The sequence below is a fragment of the Pristis pectinata genome, chromosome 39, assembly GCF_009764475.1.
Source record: "Pristis pectinata isolate sPriPec2 chromosome 39, sPriPec2.1.pri, whole genome shotgun sequence".
In the NCBI taxonomy this organism is placed as follows: domain Eukaryota; kingdom Metazoa; phylum Chordata; class Chondrichthyes; order Rhinopristiformes; family Pristidae; genus Pristis; species Pristis pectinata.
This window is the reverse complement of record NC_067442.1, coordinates 122,168-139,884: the sequence shown is the minus strand read 5'-3', so window position 1 is coordinate 139,884 and position 17,717 is coordinate 122,168. Positions and strand designations below refer to the sequence as shown.

Genomic DNA, 17,717 nt, shown 5'->3' with positions numbered 1-17,717 from the left:
CCTTTCATTTAAGCAAAATGGATCATTTGGCCATTAGGGTGACAAAGGCAATCATATGGTTAGCGGAGGCAGATAGATGGCCAGACTATCCTTAGTAATCCAAAAATTGCAGCGATAGGATGAGGTTGTAAATCAATCTTCAATACATTTGAAATAATGTTAAAAGTATCTTTCCAATATTTTTCCAAAAGAGGACAGGACCAAAACATGTCAAAGAAGCCACATTCGATTTACATCTGTCACATATAGGATTTATATGGTGATAAAGATGAGCATGTACACACAGATGCACTGAAAAAACTTACTTGCAGCAGTATCAAAGGCTCATAGCTTCAAATAAGCAGTGTTCACAAGAAAAACATAAATTAAACACAATTATACAAGAAGGAACACGATTAGAATAAAAGATTGTACATTGTAGTACAAAGTGGTCCCAGTGTTGCTATACTGAGATAGTGATTTTGCCAGTTGGTTCAAGAACAGAGCGTTTGAAGGGATGTAGCTGTTCCTGAACTTGGTGGTGTGGGGACTTCAGGCTTCTGTACCTCCTGCCCGATGGGAGCTGTGAGAAGATGGCATGGCCTAGATGGTGGGGGTCTCTGATGGATGTTGCTTTTCATGAGGCAGCACCTCTTGTAGATACTCCCAATGGTGGGGAGGGATGTGCCCGTGATGTATTGGGCAGAGCTCACTACCCTCTGCAGCTTCTTATGTTCCTGCGCATTCGAATTGCCGTCAAGGACTTCCAATGGGACATCTGTAGAAGTTTGTTTCAGTGTTCAATGACAGGGAGGTGAAGGCATTTGGCACACGCCTCCATTGGTCAGGGCACTGAGTAGAGGAGTTGGGACGTCCCATTACAGCTGTACAAGTCGTTGGTGAGACCGCACCAGGAGTACTGTGTGCAGTTCCAGTTGCCCAGCTATAGGAAGGGTGTCATTGAGCTGGAGAGGGGGCAGGAAAGGTTCGTGGGGATGTTACTGGGACTGGAGGGCTGGAGTTATAAGGAGAGGCTGGACAGGCCAGGACTGTTTTCCCTGCAGTGAAGGAGGCTGAGGGGTGACATTATGGAGGTTTATAAAACCATGAGGGGCATAGACAGGGTGAATAGCCAAAGTCTTTTCCCCAGGGTTGGGGAGTCTAAAACTAGAGGGCACAGGTTTAAGGTGAGAGGGGGAAGATTTAAAGGGGACCTGAGGGGCAACTTCTTCACCCAGGGGGTGGTGCATATGTGGAACGAGCTGCCAGAGGAAGTGGGTGAGGCAGGGACATTAACAACATTTAAAAAAAGTTTGGACGGGTCCGTGGATGGGAAAGGTTCAGAGGGATATGGGTCAAATGGGACCGGCTTAGATGGGCATCTTGGTCAACATGGACTGGTTGGGCCAAAGGGCCTGTCTCTGTGCTGTGCAACTGACTCCATGATGGTGGGAGGTGGTGGAGAGGGAGAGAGGGAAGTGTGGGGTATGAGAAAGGGTGAGTGGAGGACGAGAAGGGGTAGAGGTTGTCAAGGGCAGGATGGGGTTGAGGAGACAGCCCTGACCTTTGCCCTCTCTTTCCCCCAGGAGCCCCTGCCTGACATTGACGTGGACCCCAAGTACACAGAGCCCCAGCCCCACCTCTCCACTGCCGATGGACACTTGGAGCTGGGTTCAGGCGCACAGTAAGAGCCCACAGCATGTACCTCCTCCCACCAACCCCCCCCCCCCCCGAGGAATTGAGCTGCTCTCAGTTAAGTAGGATCCACGTTGGGGGGAGTTTCTCAGTGATTTCCCCACCACCCTGCCACCCCAATGTGTGTGGAATCTTGCTGTTCCTGGGACCTGTATGGGTTGTTGGGACATCTGGTGTAGGGTGTTGGTTGCCATGTGTCTGACGGGGGGGGAGGGGGGGGGGGTAGAATCTGTTCCGAAAACAGTGCAGACCTTCGACCCCAGACAGTGGAAGCATTACCACCACCACCCCGGGTTGGGGGGGGTGGGTGGGGTAATTTTGGGAAGGGCGGGAACAGCCACCATCTTCTCGGCGACTGGGGTCTGCATGGTGGAGGGAGTAGGTCAGTGAATGGGTGTAATTCTCTCTCTCTTCCCCCCCCCGCCTGTCTCCCCAACCCCCCCCGCCTGTCTCCCCAACCCCCCCCCCGCCTGTCTCCCCAACCCCCCCCCCCCCGCCTGTCCATCTGTTTCCGATTGTCTCATCTCGCCACCTGTCTATCCTGCTGTCTCCCCCATTTTGTGTCCCCCCCCACTGTCATACCGCAACCCCCCCCCCCATGTCGTGCCCCACCCTCCCAGTCTGGGTGTGACCAGGTTGGGACCCCCCCTCCTGGACTGGTCAAGTGAAGATGATGATGAAGATGAAGAGGACATGCTGGAACCGTCGATGGTCTGGCCGCCCCTCCACGCCAGACCTCCCGCATCCTCACCCCCCTTCAGAGGGTGGGTCACAGGGTAACGGTTCTCTTCCCCGCGCCCCTCCCCCCCCCCCACCCCACACTCCGTCACCACGGGAACCAGACCAGAGGGTGACTTGGTTCACGGCTCCTCCCCTGAACCTCTTGGTTTACGGCCCCTCCCAGTGACACCCCCCCCCACCCCTCCCCATGTGACACCCCCCCCACCCCTCCCCATGTGACACCTCTCGTCCACCCCTCAGTGACCCCCCCCCCATCATTCCTTCACCGACGCTCCCAGTGAACCCCCACCGCCCCTCCCCACGTGACCCCCCGTCACGGCCCTCAGTGACGACCCCCCCGTTACCCGTTCACTGACGCTCCCAGCGACCCCCCCCCAACCACCCTTCCCAGTGAACCCCGTACCCCCTCACCATGTGATCCCCATCACAGCCCCCTGTGACCCCCTCATCCCCCCATTCTCCCTCCCTCCGTAACACTCCTCGTTCCCCCTCCCTCCTTCCCACCCACCGTGTGACGCTCCCTCCCCACACCCCTCCCTCACCGCTGTGGCCTTTGACCTTTGCCCTGACCGATGTCCCCACTGTCCACAGGCAGGGCCGGACCAAGGAGCGAGCTCCATCTCTCCCCCAGTCACCAGGACCCCCACTAGGTGAGCAATGAGACCAGGGTCCAGGGTGGGGAGGTATGTGACTGGGGTGTTGGGGGTGTAGGCTGTGTTCAGTTTGTTGTCCTGCTGTAGGAATGTCGTGGTTAAACTGGAGAGAGAGAGGAGATTTAAGAGCATGTTGCCAGGACGCAAGGGACTGAGTTATTATAGAGAGACCATAAGACATAGGAACAGAATTAGGCCATTCAGCCCATCGAGTCTGCTCCACCATTCAATCATGGCTGATTCATTTTTTCCTCTCAACCCCATTCTCCTGCCTTCTCACCATCACCTTTGACACCCCTGCTAATCAAGGACCCATCAACCTCCACTTTAAATTCACCCAATGACTTGGCCACCACAGCCATCTGTGGCAATGAATTCCACAGATTCACCACCCTCTGGCGGAAGGAATTCCTCCTGATCTGTTCTAAAGGGATATCCCTCTATTCTGAAGCTGTGCCCTCTGGTCTTGGACTCTCCCACCACTGGAAACATGCTGTCCATGTCCACTTTATCCAGGCCTTTCAATATTCAGTAGGTTTCAATGAGATTCCCCCTCATCCTTCTCAACTCCAGTGAGTACAGGCCCAGAACCATCAAACGCCCCTCATACTTTAACCCTTCCATTCCCAGGATCGTTCTCATACACCTCCTCAGAACCCTCTCCAATGCCAGCACATCCTTCCTTAAGGCATGGGGACCAAAACTGTTCACAATACTCCAGATGTGATCTGACCAGTGCTTTATAAAGCTTCAGCATTACATCCTTGCTTTTATGTTCTAGTCCTCTCGAAATGAATGCTAACACTGCATTTGCCTTCTTTACTACCGACTCAACCTGCAAGTTAACCTTTGGGGAATCCTGCACTAGGACTCCAAGTCCCTTTGCACCTGTGATTTCCGAATTTGCTCTGTTTAGAAAATAGTCTACACCTTTATTCCTTCTACCAAAGTGTATAACTGTATGCATCCCAACACTGTATTCCATCTGCCACTTCTTTGCCCATTCTCCCAACCTGTCCAAGTCCTTCTGTAGACTCCTTGCTTCCTCAATACTACCTGCCCCTCCACCTATCTTTGTATCATCCACAGACTTGGCCACAAAGCCATCAATTCCATCATCAAAATCATTAACATACAAGGTGAAAAGTAGTGGACCCAACACTGACCCCTGCAGAACACCACTAGTCACTGGTAGCCAACCAGAAAAGACCCCCTTTATTCCCACTCTTTGCCTTCTGCCAGTCAGCCAATCTTCTATCCATGCTGGTACCTTTCCTGTAATACTATGGGCTCCGATCTTGTTCGGCAGTCTCATGTGCGGCACCTTGTGAAAGGCCTTACGAAAAGTCAAGTAAACAACATCCACTGACTCTCCTTTGTCTATCCTGCCTGTTACTTCCTCAAAGAGTTCCAACAGATTTGTCAGGCAACATCACCCCTTAAGGAAACCATGCTGACTTCGGCCTATTTTATCATGAGCTTCCAAGTACCCCAAAACCTCATCCTGAGGAACTCTAACATCTCACCAACCACTGAAGTCAGGCTAACTGGCCTATAATATCCTGTTCTTTGCCTCCCCTCCCCCCTTCTTAAAGAATGGAGTGACATTTGTGATTTTCCAGTCCTCCAGAACCATTCCTGACTACAGATTCTTGAAAGATCACCACTAATGCCGCCACAGTCTCTTCAGCTACCTCTTTCAGAACCCTGGGATGTAGTCCATCTGGGCCAGGTGACTTGTCCACCTTCAGACCTTTCAGCTTCCCAAGCACCTTTCCCTTAATAATAGTGACTACACTCACTTCTGCCCCCTGACTCTCTGGAATTTCTGGCACATTGCTGGTGTCTTCCACAGTGAAGACTGACACAAAATACTAATTCAGTTCATCCGCCATTTCTTTGTTCCCCATTACTCCTTCTCCAGCATCATTTTCCAGCAGTCCGGTGTCCACTTTTGCCTCTTACTATTTATATATCTGAAAAAACTTTTGGTATCCTCTTCTATATTATTGACAGCTTACCTTCATATTTCATCTTTTCTCCCTTTATTGCTTTTTTAGTTGCCTTTTGTTGGTTTTTAAAAGCTTCCCAATCCTCTAGCTTCCCACTAATTTTTGCAATATTGCATGCATTCTCTTTTGCTTTTATGCTGTCTTTGACTTGTCAGCCACAGTTGCCTCATCCTCCCTTTAGAATGCTGCTGCTGCTTTGGGATGAACTGATCCTGCGTCTTCCGAATTACTCCCAGAAATTCCTGCCATCACTGCTCTACCGTCATCCCTGAGGGTCCCCTTCCAATAAACTTTGCCCAGCTCCTCTCTCATGCCTCTGTAGTTACCTTTACTCAACTTCAATACCGATACATCCGATTTTATTATGATCACTGCCTACTAAGGCTTCCTTTATCTTCAGTTTCCTAATCAAATCTGGTTCATTGCATAACACCAGATGCACAATTGCCTCTTCCCTAGTGGGCTCGACCACAAGCTGCTCTAAAAAGCCACCTTGTAGGCCTTCTACAAATTCCTTCTCTTGGGTTCCCATACCAACCTGAGTTCCACAATCCAGCTGTATATTGAAGTGTCCCATGACCAATATTGCCTTTCTTACATGCCTTTTCTATCTCCTGTTGTAATTTGTACCCCACATCCTGACTACTATTCGGAGGCCTGTATATAACTCCCATGAGGGTTTCTTAACTCTACCCACCAGGATTCTACATCTTCTGATCCTATGTCACTTCTTGCTGAGGATTTGATTTCATTTTTTACCAACAGAGCCATCCCACCCCCTCTGCCCAGCTGCATGTCTTTTCGATAGGATGAGAATCCTTGGACGTTCAGCTGCCAGCCGTGATCTTCTTTCAACCACGACTCTGATGCCCACAATGTCGTACCTGCCAATTTCTAACTGCGCTATAAGCTCATCTACCTTGTTTCATATACTGTGTGCATTCAAATATAACATCTTCAGTCCTGTATTCACCACCCTTCTTCTCAAATGTGTCTCCATGTTGCCTGAAGTTAAATTCTTAACCCTTTTTAAACTTTGTCTTATTCTTTATTCTGGAGACTTCAGTAACCTCTCCTGCACTCTCCTTCCTTTTTACTTTATCCACACTTTTCCAATCTGTTGAACCCACCCCACTACTATTTAGTTTAAAGCCCTATCCTCAGCCTTAGTTATGCAATTTTCCAGGACCCTGGTCCCAACGTGGTTCAGGTGGAGCCCATCCCATCAGAACAGCTGCCTCCTTTCCCAATGCTGGCACTAATGTCCCACAAATTCAAACCTATTTCTCCCACACCAACCTTTCAGCCACACATCTAACTCTCCAATCTTGTTGACCCTGTGCCAATTTGCATGTGGCAATCCAGAGATTATTACATCTTTGGTTCTGCTTTTTAAGTTTAGTCCCAAACTGATTAAATTCCCTCAACTGAACCTCTTCCCTTGTTCTACCTACAGCATTGGTACCTACATTGACTACAACAACTGGATCTTTCCCCTGCCAAATTCCTCTGCAGGTCAAATGAGATGTCCCAAACCCAGGCACATAACACAGCCTCAGGACTCTCAATCCTTGTGTCTATTCCCCTGACTATACTATCCCCAATCACAACTACATGTCTGTTCTCTGTCCCCTCTTGAATGGCTCCCTGGACCACAGAGCCACAGTTCAGTTGCTCATCCTTCCTACAGTCCCCACTCTCATCCACACTGGGAGCAAGAATCTCAGACTTGTTGGACAAGCTCAAGGGCTGAGGCTCCTCCAGCACTCCCTCTTGGATCCCCCTACCTGCCTCATTCACAGTCACACCCTCTTGTCCCTGACCACAGACCAAATTTGAAGCAGTTAATCTAATGGGTGTGACTGCCTCCTGAAACACAGCATCCAGGTAACTCTCCCCCTCCCTAATGCATCACAGTGTTTGAAGCTCATATTCCAGGTCATCAACTTTGAGCCTGAGTTCCTCAAGCAATTAACACTTGCTGCAGATGTAGTCACCAGGAACCACAGTGGGGTCCACCAGCTCCCACATCACACAGCTACAACTCATCACCTGATCATGCATTTCTACTTTATTTAATTAGTTGTAATTTGGTGTCCTTAATATATTAAAAAAAAACCTTACCTGTTGTTTCCAGCAACACACCTGTGCCTCCTCACTGAAACCCCGGATTCCCACCCTCTCAATGACCACTTTACCCTACCTTCCTTTTATTGGCTGAGTTGCCACACACTTAGCCAATCAGATACAACCTAAAAAAAAGCCACTGGCTCCTCCCCTCTGCTGCTCTGGCTGCTGGAACTAGGGAAGGAGAAAAGGTCAGGCAGGTTGGGACTTTACTCCTTGGGGCGATGGAGACTGAGGGGTGAGGTGTATAAAACCATGAGGGGCATCAATAGGGTGAATGCACACAGTCTTTTACCCCATGGCTGGGGAATCAAGAACTAGCCTTGGGACACTGATGTGCAAGGGACTTTGGGGTCCAAGTCCAGCGCTCCCTGAAAGTGGCCATTTAAGTTGACAGGATGGTGAGGAAGGCACACGGCGCGCTGGCCTTCATCAGTCAGGGCGTTGAATATAAGAGTCGGGAAGTCACGCTCTAAGACTATGAGAGGCACAGATAGAGTAGACAGTCTTTTTCTGAGGGTTGAAATGTCAAATATGAGAGGGCATGAATTTAAGTTGAGAGGGGGAAAATTCAAAGGAGATTTGAGGTAATTCTTTTTGTAGAGAGTGGTGGGTACCTGGAATGTGCTGCCAGGGGTGGAGGCAGATAAGGTGATGGGGTTCAGTGGGGAGGGAGGAGGGGGATGGGGTTCAGTGGGGAGGGAGGGGGATGGGGTTCAGTGGGAAGGGAGGAGGGGGATGGGGTTCAGTGGGGATGGAGGAGGGGGATGGGGGAGAATGGGTTCAGTGGGGATGGGGAGGATGGGGCTCAGTGGTGGGGTGGAGGATGGGGGTTGATTGGGAGGGATGGCATTTGGTGGGGAGGGGGGAAGACCACTGCCCTGCCCCCACTCCAGCCTGCTCTCCTCCCCACAGGTGACTCCACGGAGCCCACCCCCATCGATCCAGTGGCCCGGGCCACCCTCCTACGCGAGGGGTTCCCGATCCTGGAGACCAACAAGGCCCTGACCATCTCCCACAACGACCTACCGCTGGCCCGCAGCATCCTGCAGGGATTCCTGCCCAGCTCTGGCCCCCAGTCATCCTGAGACGGGCTGGGGTGGGAGGGGGATGAGAGGCTCCAGAAAACCTCCCCCCCTCCCCCCGGCCCATGGTCGGACCTGTGGGCTGTCTGGACCAAGGGATCATCGAATCAACACATCACTGGATGGATGGGGCACTGGATTATCCCACTGGACCAGAGAGTGGAGCTCACTGGCTGAAAACACGATCAGCAGGGTCACTGGATCTGACAATGACTGGATCCCTGGAGCAATAGATTTCCGCATCTCCGGATCACTGGTTGGGGAGCAGACTCACCACTGTCCCTAGATCAGTTCTGACCCACCTACCTTGGAACGGTCGGGATGAAACATAGAACATAGAAAACCTACAGCACAATTCAGGTCCTTCAGCCCACAAAGTTGTGTCGAACATGTCCCTACCTTAGAAATTACTAGGCTTACACATAGCCCTCTATTTTACTAAGCTCCATGTACCTATCCAACAGTCTCTTAAAAGACCCTATCGTATCCGCCTCCACCACTGTTTCCGGCAGCCCATTCCACACACTCATCACTCTCTGAGTAAAAAAACTTACCCCTGACATCTCCTCTATATCTACTCCCCAGCACCTTAAACTGTGTCCTCTTCTGGCCACCATTTCAGCCCTGGGGAAAAGCCTCTGACTATCCACCTCTTATAATCTTATACACCTCTATCAGGTCACCCCTCATCCTCCGTCGCTCCAAGGAGAAAAGGCCGAGTTCACTCAACTTGTTTTCATAAGGCATGCTCCCCAATCCAGGCAAAATCCTTGTAAATCTCTTCTGCGCCCTTTCTGTGGCTTCCACATCCTTCCTGTAGTGAGGTGACCAGAACTGAGCACAGTACTCCAAGTGGGGCCTGACCTGTGTCCTATATAGCTGCAACATTACCTCTCGGCTCCTAAATTCAATTCCACTAGTGATGAAGGACAATACACCGTATGCCTTCTTAACCACAGAGTCAACCTGTGCAGCTGCTTTGAGCATCCTATGGACTCAGACCACAAGATCCCTCTGTTCCTCCACACTGCCAAGAGTCTTACCATTAATACTATATTTTGCCATCATATTTGACCGACCAAAATGAATCACTTCACACTTATCTGGGTTGAACTCCATCTGCCAATTCTCAGCCCAGTTTTGCATCCTATCTATGTCCCGCTGTAATCTCTGACAGCCCTCCACACTATATCCACAACACCCCCAACCTTTGTGTCATCAGCAAATTTACTAACCCACCCCTCCACTTCCTCATCCAGGTCATTTATAAAAATCATGAAGAGTAAGGGTCCCAGAACAGATCCCTGAGACACACTACTGGTCACTGATCTCCATGCAGAATATAACCCATCAATAACCACTCTTTGCCTTCTGTGGGCCAGCCAGTTCTGGATCCACAATGCAATGTCCCCTTGGATCCTATGCCTCCTTACTTTCTCAATAAGCCTTGCATGGGGTACCTTATCAAACACCTTGCTGAAATCCATACACACTACATCTACTGCTCTCCCTTCATCAATGTGTTTAGTCACATCCTCAAAAAATTCAATTAGGCTCATAAGGCAGGACCTGCCCTTGTCAAAGCCATGCTGACTATTTCTAATCATATTATTACCTATGAGTGATGGTCCCCACTCACCCCGTCCGGTCACTTGGCTTCACTGTGACCTCCCCGACACAGGGTCACCGGACAACACATCTTCATCCATTGACATCCCCCTCCCCATCTCTGACCCCCTCTGGCCGCTTCACCCCTCCCCAGCTCCATGACCCCCTCCGGCCCCGACATCCCTCCCTGTCTCTGTGCCCTCCCCCCACCCTCCGCCGACACCCCTCCCCGTCTTGAGGTACACCTCAAGTGGATGGGGTTGGGGTTGGCTGGAGTGGGGTACAAGAATGACCCAGGGCAAATGTCAAGCTGCCAAGTGTTGAGCTGCCAGTAAGCTGGCCTGCCGTTCCAGGAGTAGGCAAGAGGTGGCAGTGGTAGCCTGTGTCTGAGGGCAGAGCACAAACTGGGGCTGGTGGACATCCTCCCACAGCGCTCCCTCCTCATCACCCCTCCTCACTGCCCCTTCCTCATCCCCCTCCTCTGCCCCTCCCACAGCACTCCCTCCTCACTGCCCCCTCATCCCCCCTCCTCATCACCCCTCCCACAGCATTCCCTCCTCATCCCCCCTCCTCACCTCCCCTCACCATCCCTCCCACAGCGCTCCCTCCCTCCTCATCACCCGTCCCACAGTGGTCCCTCCTCACCCACCCTCCTCATCACCCCTCCCTGTGCTCCCTCCTCACCCCCCTCCTCCCGCCCCTACTGCCCCGTTCCCCCCCCTCTGTCTGATCTCACTCTCCATGGGTTCAACCATTAATTGATGTAACTTAAAGGGTCCCACACCCCTCCCCATCTGTGACCCCCTCCGGCCCCTACACCCCTCCCCGTCCCTGTGACCCCCTCCGGCCCCTACATCCCTCCCCATCTGTGACCCCCTCCGGTCCCTACACCCCTCCCAGTCCCTGTGACCCCCTCCGGCCACTACACTCCCCGTCTCTGTAACCCTCTCCGGCCCCTACACCCCTCCCTTTCTCTGTGATCCCCTCCCTCTCCTACACCAGTCCCTGTAACCTCCTCTGGCCCCTACACCCCTCCCTGTCTCTGTGACCCCCTGTGGCCCCTATACCCCTCCCGTTCCTGTGACCCTGGAGTTGATGGGATTGCAGGAGAATGGTCCACGGGGGAATGGGATTGCTTCTCTGGAAACCAGCATCGAACTCCTGGGCAAAATGTCCCTTGTGGGTGTAAGTGTACTGTACCTGTAACATGCAGTGTCTTTTGCTTCAATCAGGACTGTGCTCTGTAGGTGTAACGACACTTTCTGTGGAGAATTTGCCTTTTTAAGAAAGTTTCCTCAATGCTACACTGTCTGAAGTGATGTAATTCACTATTTATTGCAGGTTCAACAGCCTAACATGTTACGATCTTGATCGATGACATAGAACTTTGTAAAATAAATACGTTTAAGACGTGTCCCAGTGTCAGAGAGCCCAGAAGCAGGCCCTTTGGCCCATCGCTGCTATACCGACCACCAGACCCCATTTACCCCCAGGACACTGTGGGACTCTGGGCTCACTGAAGCGCATCACTTGTGTACCTGCAGGTTGGTGAGTGATTGGTGAACAATGATACCTAGTCCCTCTGCACCTCAACACCACCCCATCTCGCACTGGTTAACAAATACTGTTGTAGAGAGGTATGGCGCACAAACAGGCCCTTCGGCCTATTGTGTCTGTACTGACCCACCTGCACCAGTCCTGTCTGCCAGCACTCGGTCCGTTTCCGTCGCTGTCTTGTCCGTTCCAGATCCTTCCCCAGTGCTGAGAGTCTCTGCTTCCACACCCTACCCCAGGCACTGCATTCCCAATTCCAAGCAGCACCCCCAAAAGAAAATTGCCCCTCAGATCCCCTCCAAACCCCTCCCTCCTCACCGCCCCTCCCCTGGGGAAGCCAGCAATAAATTTCCCCGTCTACACCCTCATAATTTGTAACCCTCTATCAGGCTGCAGTCACACAGCACAGAGACAGGACCTTCAGCCCAAATGGTCCATGCCGACTAAGATTCCCTTCTAAGCCAGTCCCATTTGCCCGTGGTTGGCCCTTATCCCCCTAAACCTTTCCTATCTGTGGACCCGTCCAAGTGTCTTTTAAATGTTGCTAATGTACCTGCCTCACCCACTTCCTCTAGCAGCTCGTTCTGCGTACGGACCACCCTCTGGGTGAAAGTTGCCCCTCAGGTTCCTATTAAGTCTCCCCCCCTCACCTTAAACCTGTGCCCTCTGGTTCTAGACCCCCCTACCCTTGGAAAAGACAATCTATTGACGCCTCTCATGGTTTTATAAACCTCCAAAAGGTCACCCCTCAGCCTCTGACGTCCCAGAGGGAACAAACCCAGCCTCTCCAATCTCTCTCTCTACAACCACAGCCCTCCATTCCAGGCAACGGCCGAGGGAATCTCTTCTGCACCCTCTCTGTTGCAGCCACGTCCTTCCTGTGGTGTGGTGACCAGAACTGTCTACGGTGCTCCAGCTGTGTACAACTGCGGCGGGATGTCCCAACAATGCCTTGGTCAATGAAGGCAAGACCATCAAATGCCCCCCTTCACCACCCTGTCCACCGGTGTCACCCACTTTCAGGGAACTGTGGACTTGTACCCCCAGGTCCCTCTGTAACCAAAAGTCCCAGCCATTTAGTCTGTATGTCCTACCAGAATTTGACCTCCCAAAGTCTGTTTCCTCTCACTAGTCTGGATTAAATTCCATCAGCCACACCCCCACCCCGCCCCCCTCAACTTTCCAACAGATCTGTGTCCTGCTGCATCCTTAGACAACCTTCTACAACTCCACAATATTCAGGTGGTCAGGATCATCTACATCCACATCCAAGTCATTTATGTATCTGACAAACACTAGCAGTCCCAGCACTGACCCCCGTGGGATGCCACTGGTTACAGACCTTCTCTCTGCCTCCTCTCACCAGGCTGGTCCAAACGAGAAAATCCAGCTCTCACCCCCTGACGTTGTGATCACTGACGTTACCCTACTGTTATCCTGGGGGTTACCACTGACCAGACACTGAACTGCAGTAGCCACAGTGTGGTTACAACAGCAGGTCAGAGGCGAGGAATCCTGTGGCGATAACTCACCTCCGAATTCCCCAGCCTGCCCATGATCCACAAGTCAGGAGTGTGATGGGACCCCCTCCACTTGCCTGGATGAGTGCACTCAAGAAGCTCGACACCATCCAGGACGTAACAGCTCACTGGATAGACACTCTATCCACACCCGCCACCCACACACTGCAGCGGTGTGTACTGTCCGCCCGCACCCGCCACCCACACACTGCAGCGGTGTGTACCATCTACAGGACGCACTGCAGCAACTCACCGAGACCCCTCAGACCTCTCAAACCCAACGCCTCCACCAGCTGGAAGGACAAGGACAGAGAAAGCACGGGGAACACCCCACCCGGGAGTTGCCCTCCGAGCCTCACCCCGTCCTGACGGGGAAATATCTCGCCGTTCCTTCACTGTCACTGGGTCAGAATCCCAGATCCCCCTCCCTAATGACACTGTCGAGTACACCCACACCTCAAGGACTGCAGTGGTTCGACAAGGCAGCTCACCGGCACCTTCTCAGGGACAACTAGGAATGGACAATAGATGCTGGCTCAGCCTGTGAAGCCCACACCCTTGAATGAATTTTAAAAAAGCCAAGGTTGGATCCAGTTTGCCAACACCACAGGTGCCATGGCCTTAACCTTCCAGACCAGCCTACCGTGGGGGGACCCTGTTGAAAGCCTTGTGTAAACCACATCTACTGTTCTGCCTTCATGAATTTTCTGAGATCAATTCAATTGAAACATCAATTCCCTGCCCTCTTGTGTTTCAGGGAAAACAGACCCAGCCCATCTGGTCTCTCCTTGTAACTGAAGGCTCCACCCCAGACAACATGCTGGTGAATCCCCTCCACACCCACTCCCACACCATCACATCCTTCCTGCAGTGCAGTGACCAGAACTACACACAGTGCTCCAGCTGTGGCCTCAACAATATTCTACAAAGTTGTATCACAACCTCCCTGCTACTGTGCCCTGCCTAATGAAGGCCAGCCTCCCGTATACCTTATCTACCTGTGCTGCACCTTCAGGGACCCTTGGACCTGTACACTGAGGTCACGCTGTTCCTCAACATTCCCCAGGGCCTGACCATTCACTATCAGCCCTACCCTTATTTGACCTCATGAATTGCTTCAGGTCACACATTTATCAGGATTCCATCTGCCTTTGCTCTGCCCAACTCACCAACCGATGGATATCACTGCTGTGATCACCCATCACATCTTCATGCCAGCTGCAAACTTCCTAACCTCACTGTACCTACTTTGTCAATGTGTACAACAGGGAGTACACCACTGGTCACAGGTCTCCCATCACACAACAAGCCTCCACATCATCTCAGCAAACTCGTTTTAGATCCACTTCCAATTTACTTTGGACGCAACAGCACAGCCCTCTGGAGGGATCTCCCACATGGGACCTCGTTCAGTGCCTCCCTGAAGGACCTGGGGACAACCCAAAGTCCATGTTACATTCACCAAAGTGGCTTCCACATTCCCTTCGTTGTCTTCCATCAGGCCAGTTCTCCCCCTCCCCCCCACACTCCTCCCCACTCACCCCCTTCCGCACCCCCCCACCATGCCCTACACTCCCACTCCCACCTGTTCAGAACCCCCACCACTCCCTACACCCCCCCCCTCCACCCGTTCAGAACCCCCACCACACTGGAGAAGATGTCGAGGTCTCTGGGACAATCCACACCTTCACATTGGGAAGAGCCAGGCACAGGGTCTGATCCCCGAGGAACCCCACCGCTCCCAGCCCGAGATGGGATTTCCCTGAGCCCCGTGCACCTAGCACTACCACCACCCTGCAAGCCCCTACCAGCCAACCCCATCCTCCTCCCCTCCCTTCCCATCCCCTGGAACATAACACCCAGCACCACCACCACCTAGCAGCCCCCACCAGCCACACCCCATCCTCCTTCCCCTCCAATCCCCTGGAGCATAAGGCCGACACAACTCCATGTGTCCTGCACTGTCGCACGGTCCCTGAGAGATCTGCCCAGGGAGGTGGAATGTTTAGGAAAGGAGGGGGGACAGGGGAGAATTCCAGGTTTTGGGACCTTGGCTGTCAGAGGGAGGCGTGACCAGAGTCAGGACTGTCTCACACACCAGGGTGCAATGAAATTCCTTGCTCGTGTGAGCTCACAGGGTGACCGGTACAGGTGATAATAATAAACACAGTGACCAGTTCAAAACAACGATGGCGCAGAGATTGGTGGAGAGGGCTGTTAACCTCTCGGATGACCTGTCCTGGGCCCAACACATAGATGCAACCACAAGGAAGGCGCGCCAGTGTCCTTACTTCCTTAGGAGGTTGGGCTTGTCACCAAACCCTCCAACAAACCCCTACAGCTGTCCCATTGGAAGTGTCCTGACTGGTTGCATCGCCGTCTGGGACGGCAATTTGACTGCACAGGATCATAAGAAGCTGCAGAGAGTAGTGGACTCTGCCCAATACATCACGGGCACAGCCCTCCCCACCGTCAGGATTATCTACAGGAAGGCAACGTCCATCATCAAAGATCCCCCCACCATCCGGGCCATGCCATCTTCTCGCAGCTCCCATCGGGCAGGAGGTACAGAAGCCTGAAGTCCCCACACCACCAGGTTCAGGAACAGCGACTTCCCTTTAAACAGTCGGTTCTTGAACCAACCAGCAAGACTGTAATCACTACAGTTTAGCAACACTATGACCACTCTAGTCACTTTGCGCTAAAATGGACTTTTGTTCCAATTGTGTTTTTTATCTTGTAAAAGTTGTGCATCGTTTATGTTTAATTTTCTTCTTGTGAATGCTGCTTATCTGATGCTCTGTGCCTGTGATGCTGCTGCGGTTTTCCATTGCACCCGTTCACACACAGACTTGTGCATCTGACAACAAACTCGACTTTGACGTTGAGGCTCCAGTGTAACCGAGGTAGTGCAGAATGAAAATCTGAAGAGACGACAGTGCAATAACAGAGAGAGGGAGAGTGGTCCGAGATGGTGGCAGCACTAGGAAGGGGGTGTGAGGGAGGTGACTGGGTCAGGGGTCTGACCCCAGTGGGGAAGTTCTTCAGTCTGGATGTCTGGGCTTTCCAGATCCTGTATCTTCTCCCAGAAGGAAGAAGGCGGAATGGCCAGGGTGGTGGGGCAGGTGTCCTGGACAATCCTGTCAGCCTTCCCGAAGCCATGAGCAGTGGAGCTTGACTGGATGGACAGAAGTGTTGAGCCTATGACGGACCGGGCAGCATTTGGGAGCTGGTGACAAGGCCGAGATTGGAGGGGACCAGAGATGTGCTGGTGGTTGTTGAAGCTGCAGGGAGCTTCTGGGGTAGGGACGGGAGGAGGAAGAAGGCAGGATGGAGGAGTTCGAGAGGGACTCAGCACGTAGCTGATACAATCGACAGGGGCATGGGGGTTAAATCTTCGGGCGGGGGGAGGGAATCTGGAGTGAGAACTGGTCAGCTGGCCACTTCTGACCCAGAGGGTCAACAGGGTCATTGGGAGGTAGAGCAGAGAAACAGGCCCTTTGGCCCACCATCCGTGCCAACCCATTCTCACCGATCCAGTTCCACTCTCCCCATATCCCCACCAAACACTCCCAGAGTCCACCCCTCACCCACACACTGGGGACCAATTAACCCACCCACCCCGCATGTCGTTGAGATTGTGGGAGGGAACCAGAGCTCCCGGGGGAACCCCAAGGGGTCACAGGGAGAGCATGCAAACCCCACACAGACAGTGGCAGAGGTCGGGATCGAACGTGGGGCCGGGAGACTGAAGTTTTCGTGGGACTGGTGGGCTTGAGTTATCAGAAGAGGCTGGACAGGCCGGGACTGTTTTCCCTGGAGTGAAGGAGGCTGAGGGGTGACCTGATAGAGGTTTATAAAATCGTGAGAGGCGTCGATAAGGCAGGTGGTCACAGTCTTTTCCCCAAGGTGGGGGAGTCTAAGACTAGAGGGCACAGGTTTAAGGTGAGAGGGGATAGATTTAAAGGGGACCTGAGGGGCAACTATTTCACCCAGAGGGTGGTCCATATGTGGAACGAGCTGCCAGAGGAAGTGGGTGAGGCAGGTACATTAACACCATTTAAAAGACACTTGGACAGGTCCGTGGATGGGAAAGGTTTGAGGGATATGGGCCAAATGCAGGCAAATGGGACCAGCTCAGGTAGACGTCTGGGTCAGCATGGATGAGTTGGGTGGAAAGTGTTGTACAGATCTGTGACTCAGCGGGTTCCAAACCACAGCCACCCCGGGGATGATACAAGAAAGAGAGAAGTCTAATTTCACCCCGTCAGCTCAATCGGACATGGTTAGCTGAGCCCAAAGACTGAGTGAATACATTTCCCCTGGCACGGGAGGGTGCGATGGTTCAGTGGTGCCAGGACCCCGAGGGTGGGAAAGGGAAGCCCTGTCTCTCTCCCCAACCCCCAGACCCCCTCTCTGTCTCTCACTCTCAGTAAATGCCTGGGATAAGCCACGGTGATTAACTCAGGAAATCTCCCTGGGCCTGATGTTTCACAGTGAAATGGTTTGGAGATGAGTGCAGTGTAAAACTGCCCAAAGGGCTCACATCATTCAACTGCCGAGGAAGCTCATTTCTGTGCCTTCAATTACAGCAGGGAAACTTCAGCAGATTAACTCAGCTGTACAGCTCCAAATCCTCACACAGATCCAGAATAAATTATACTGGAGTGGGTGACAGGCTGGGGTCTGATCCAGGGTCTGGTGGTGGGTTGGGGGGTGGGGGGTGGAAAAGAGAGAGAGAAA

The 17,717-nt window shown here is 52.4% G+C and overlaps 1 protein-coding gene across 4 annotated transcripts in view; it reads left to right on the top strand.

Annotated features, from left to right (window-relative positions):
* LOC127587282 (E3 ubiquitin-protein ligase CBL-like) overlaps positions 1-11,314 on the top strand; it is a 38,866-nt gene extending 27,552 nt beyond the window's left edge. For 2 of the 4 annotated variants that reach the window (XM_052045578.1, XM_052045575.1), the window contains 4 exons: positions 1,566-1,663; positions 2,295-2,450; positions 3,007-3,065; positions 8,123-11,314. In XM_052045578.1, coding sequence (XP_051901538.1) covers positions 1,566-1,663; positions 2,295-2,450; positions 3,007-3,065; positions 8,123-8,295 — 486 coding nt within the window. In that variant the 3' untranslated portion in view covers positions 8,296-11,314. The remainder of the gene's footprint in view (positions 1-1,565; positions 1,664-2,294; positions 2,451-3,006; positions 3,066-8,122) is intronic. The other 2 variants (XM_052045576.1, XM_052045577.1) reach the window with 2 other exon arrangements.
* Positions 11,315-17,717: the final 6,403 nt, after the last annotated feature.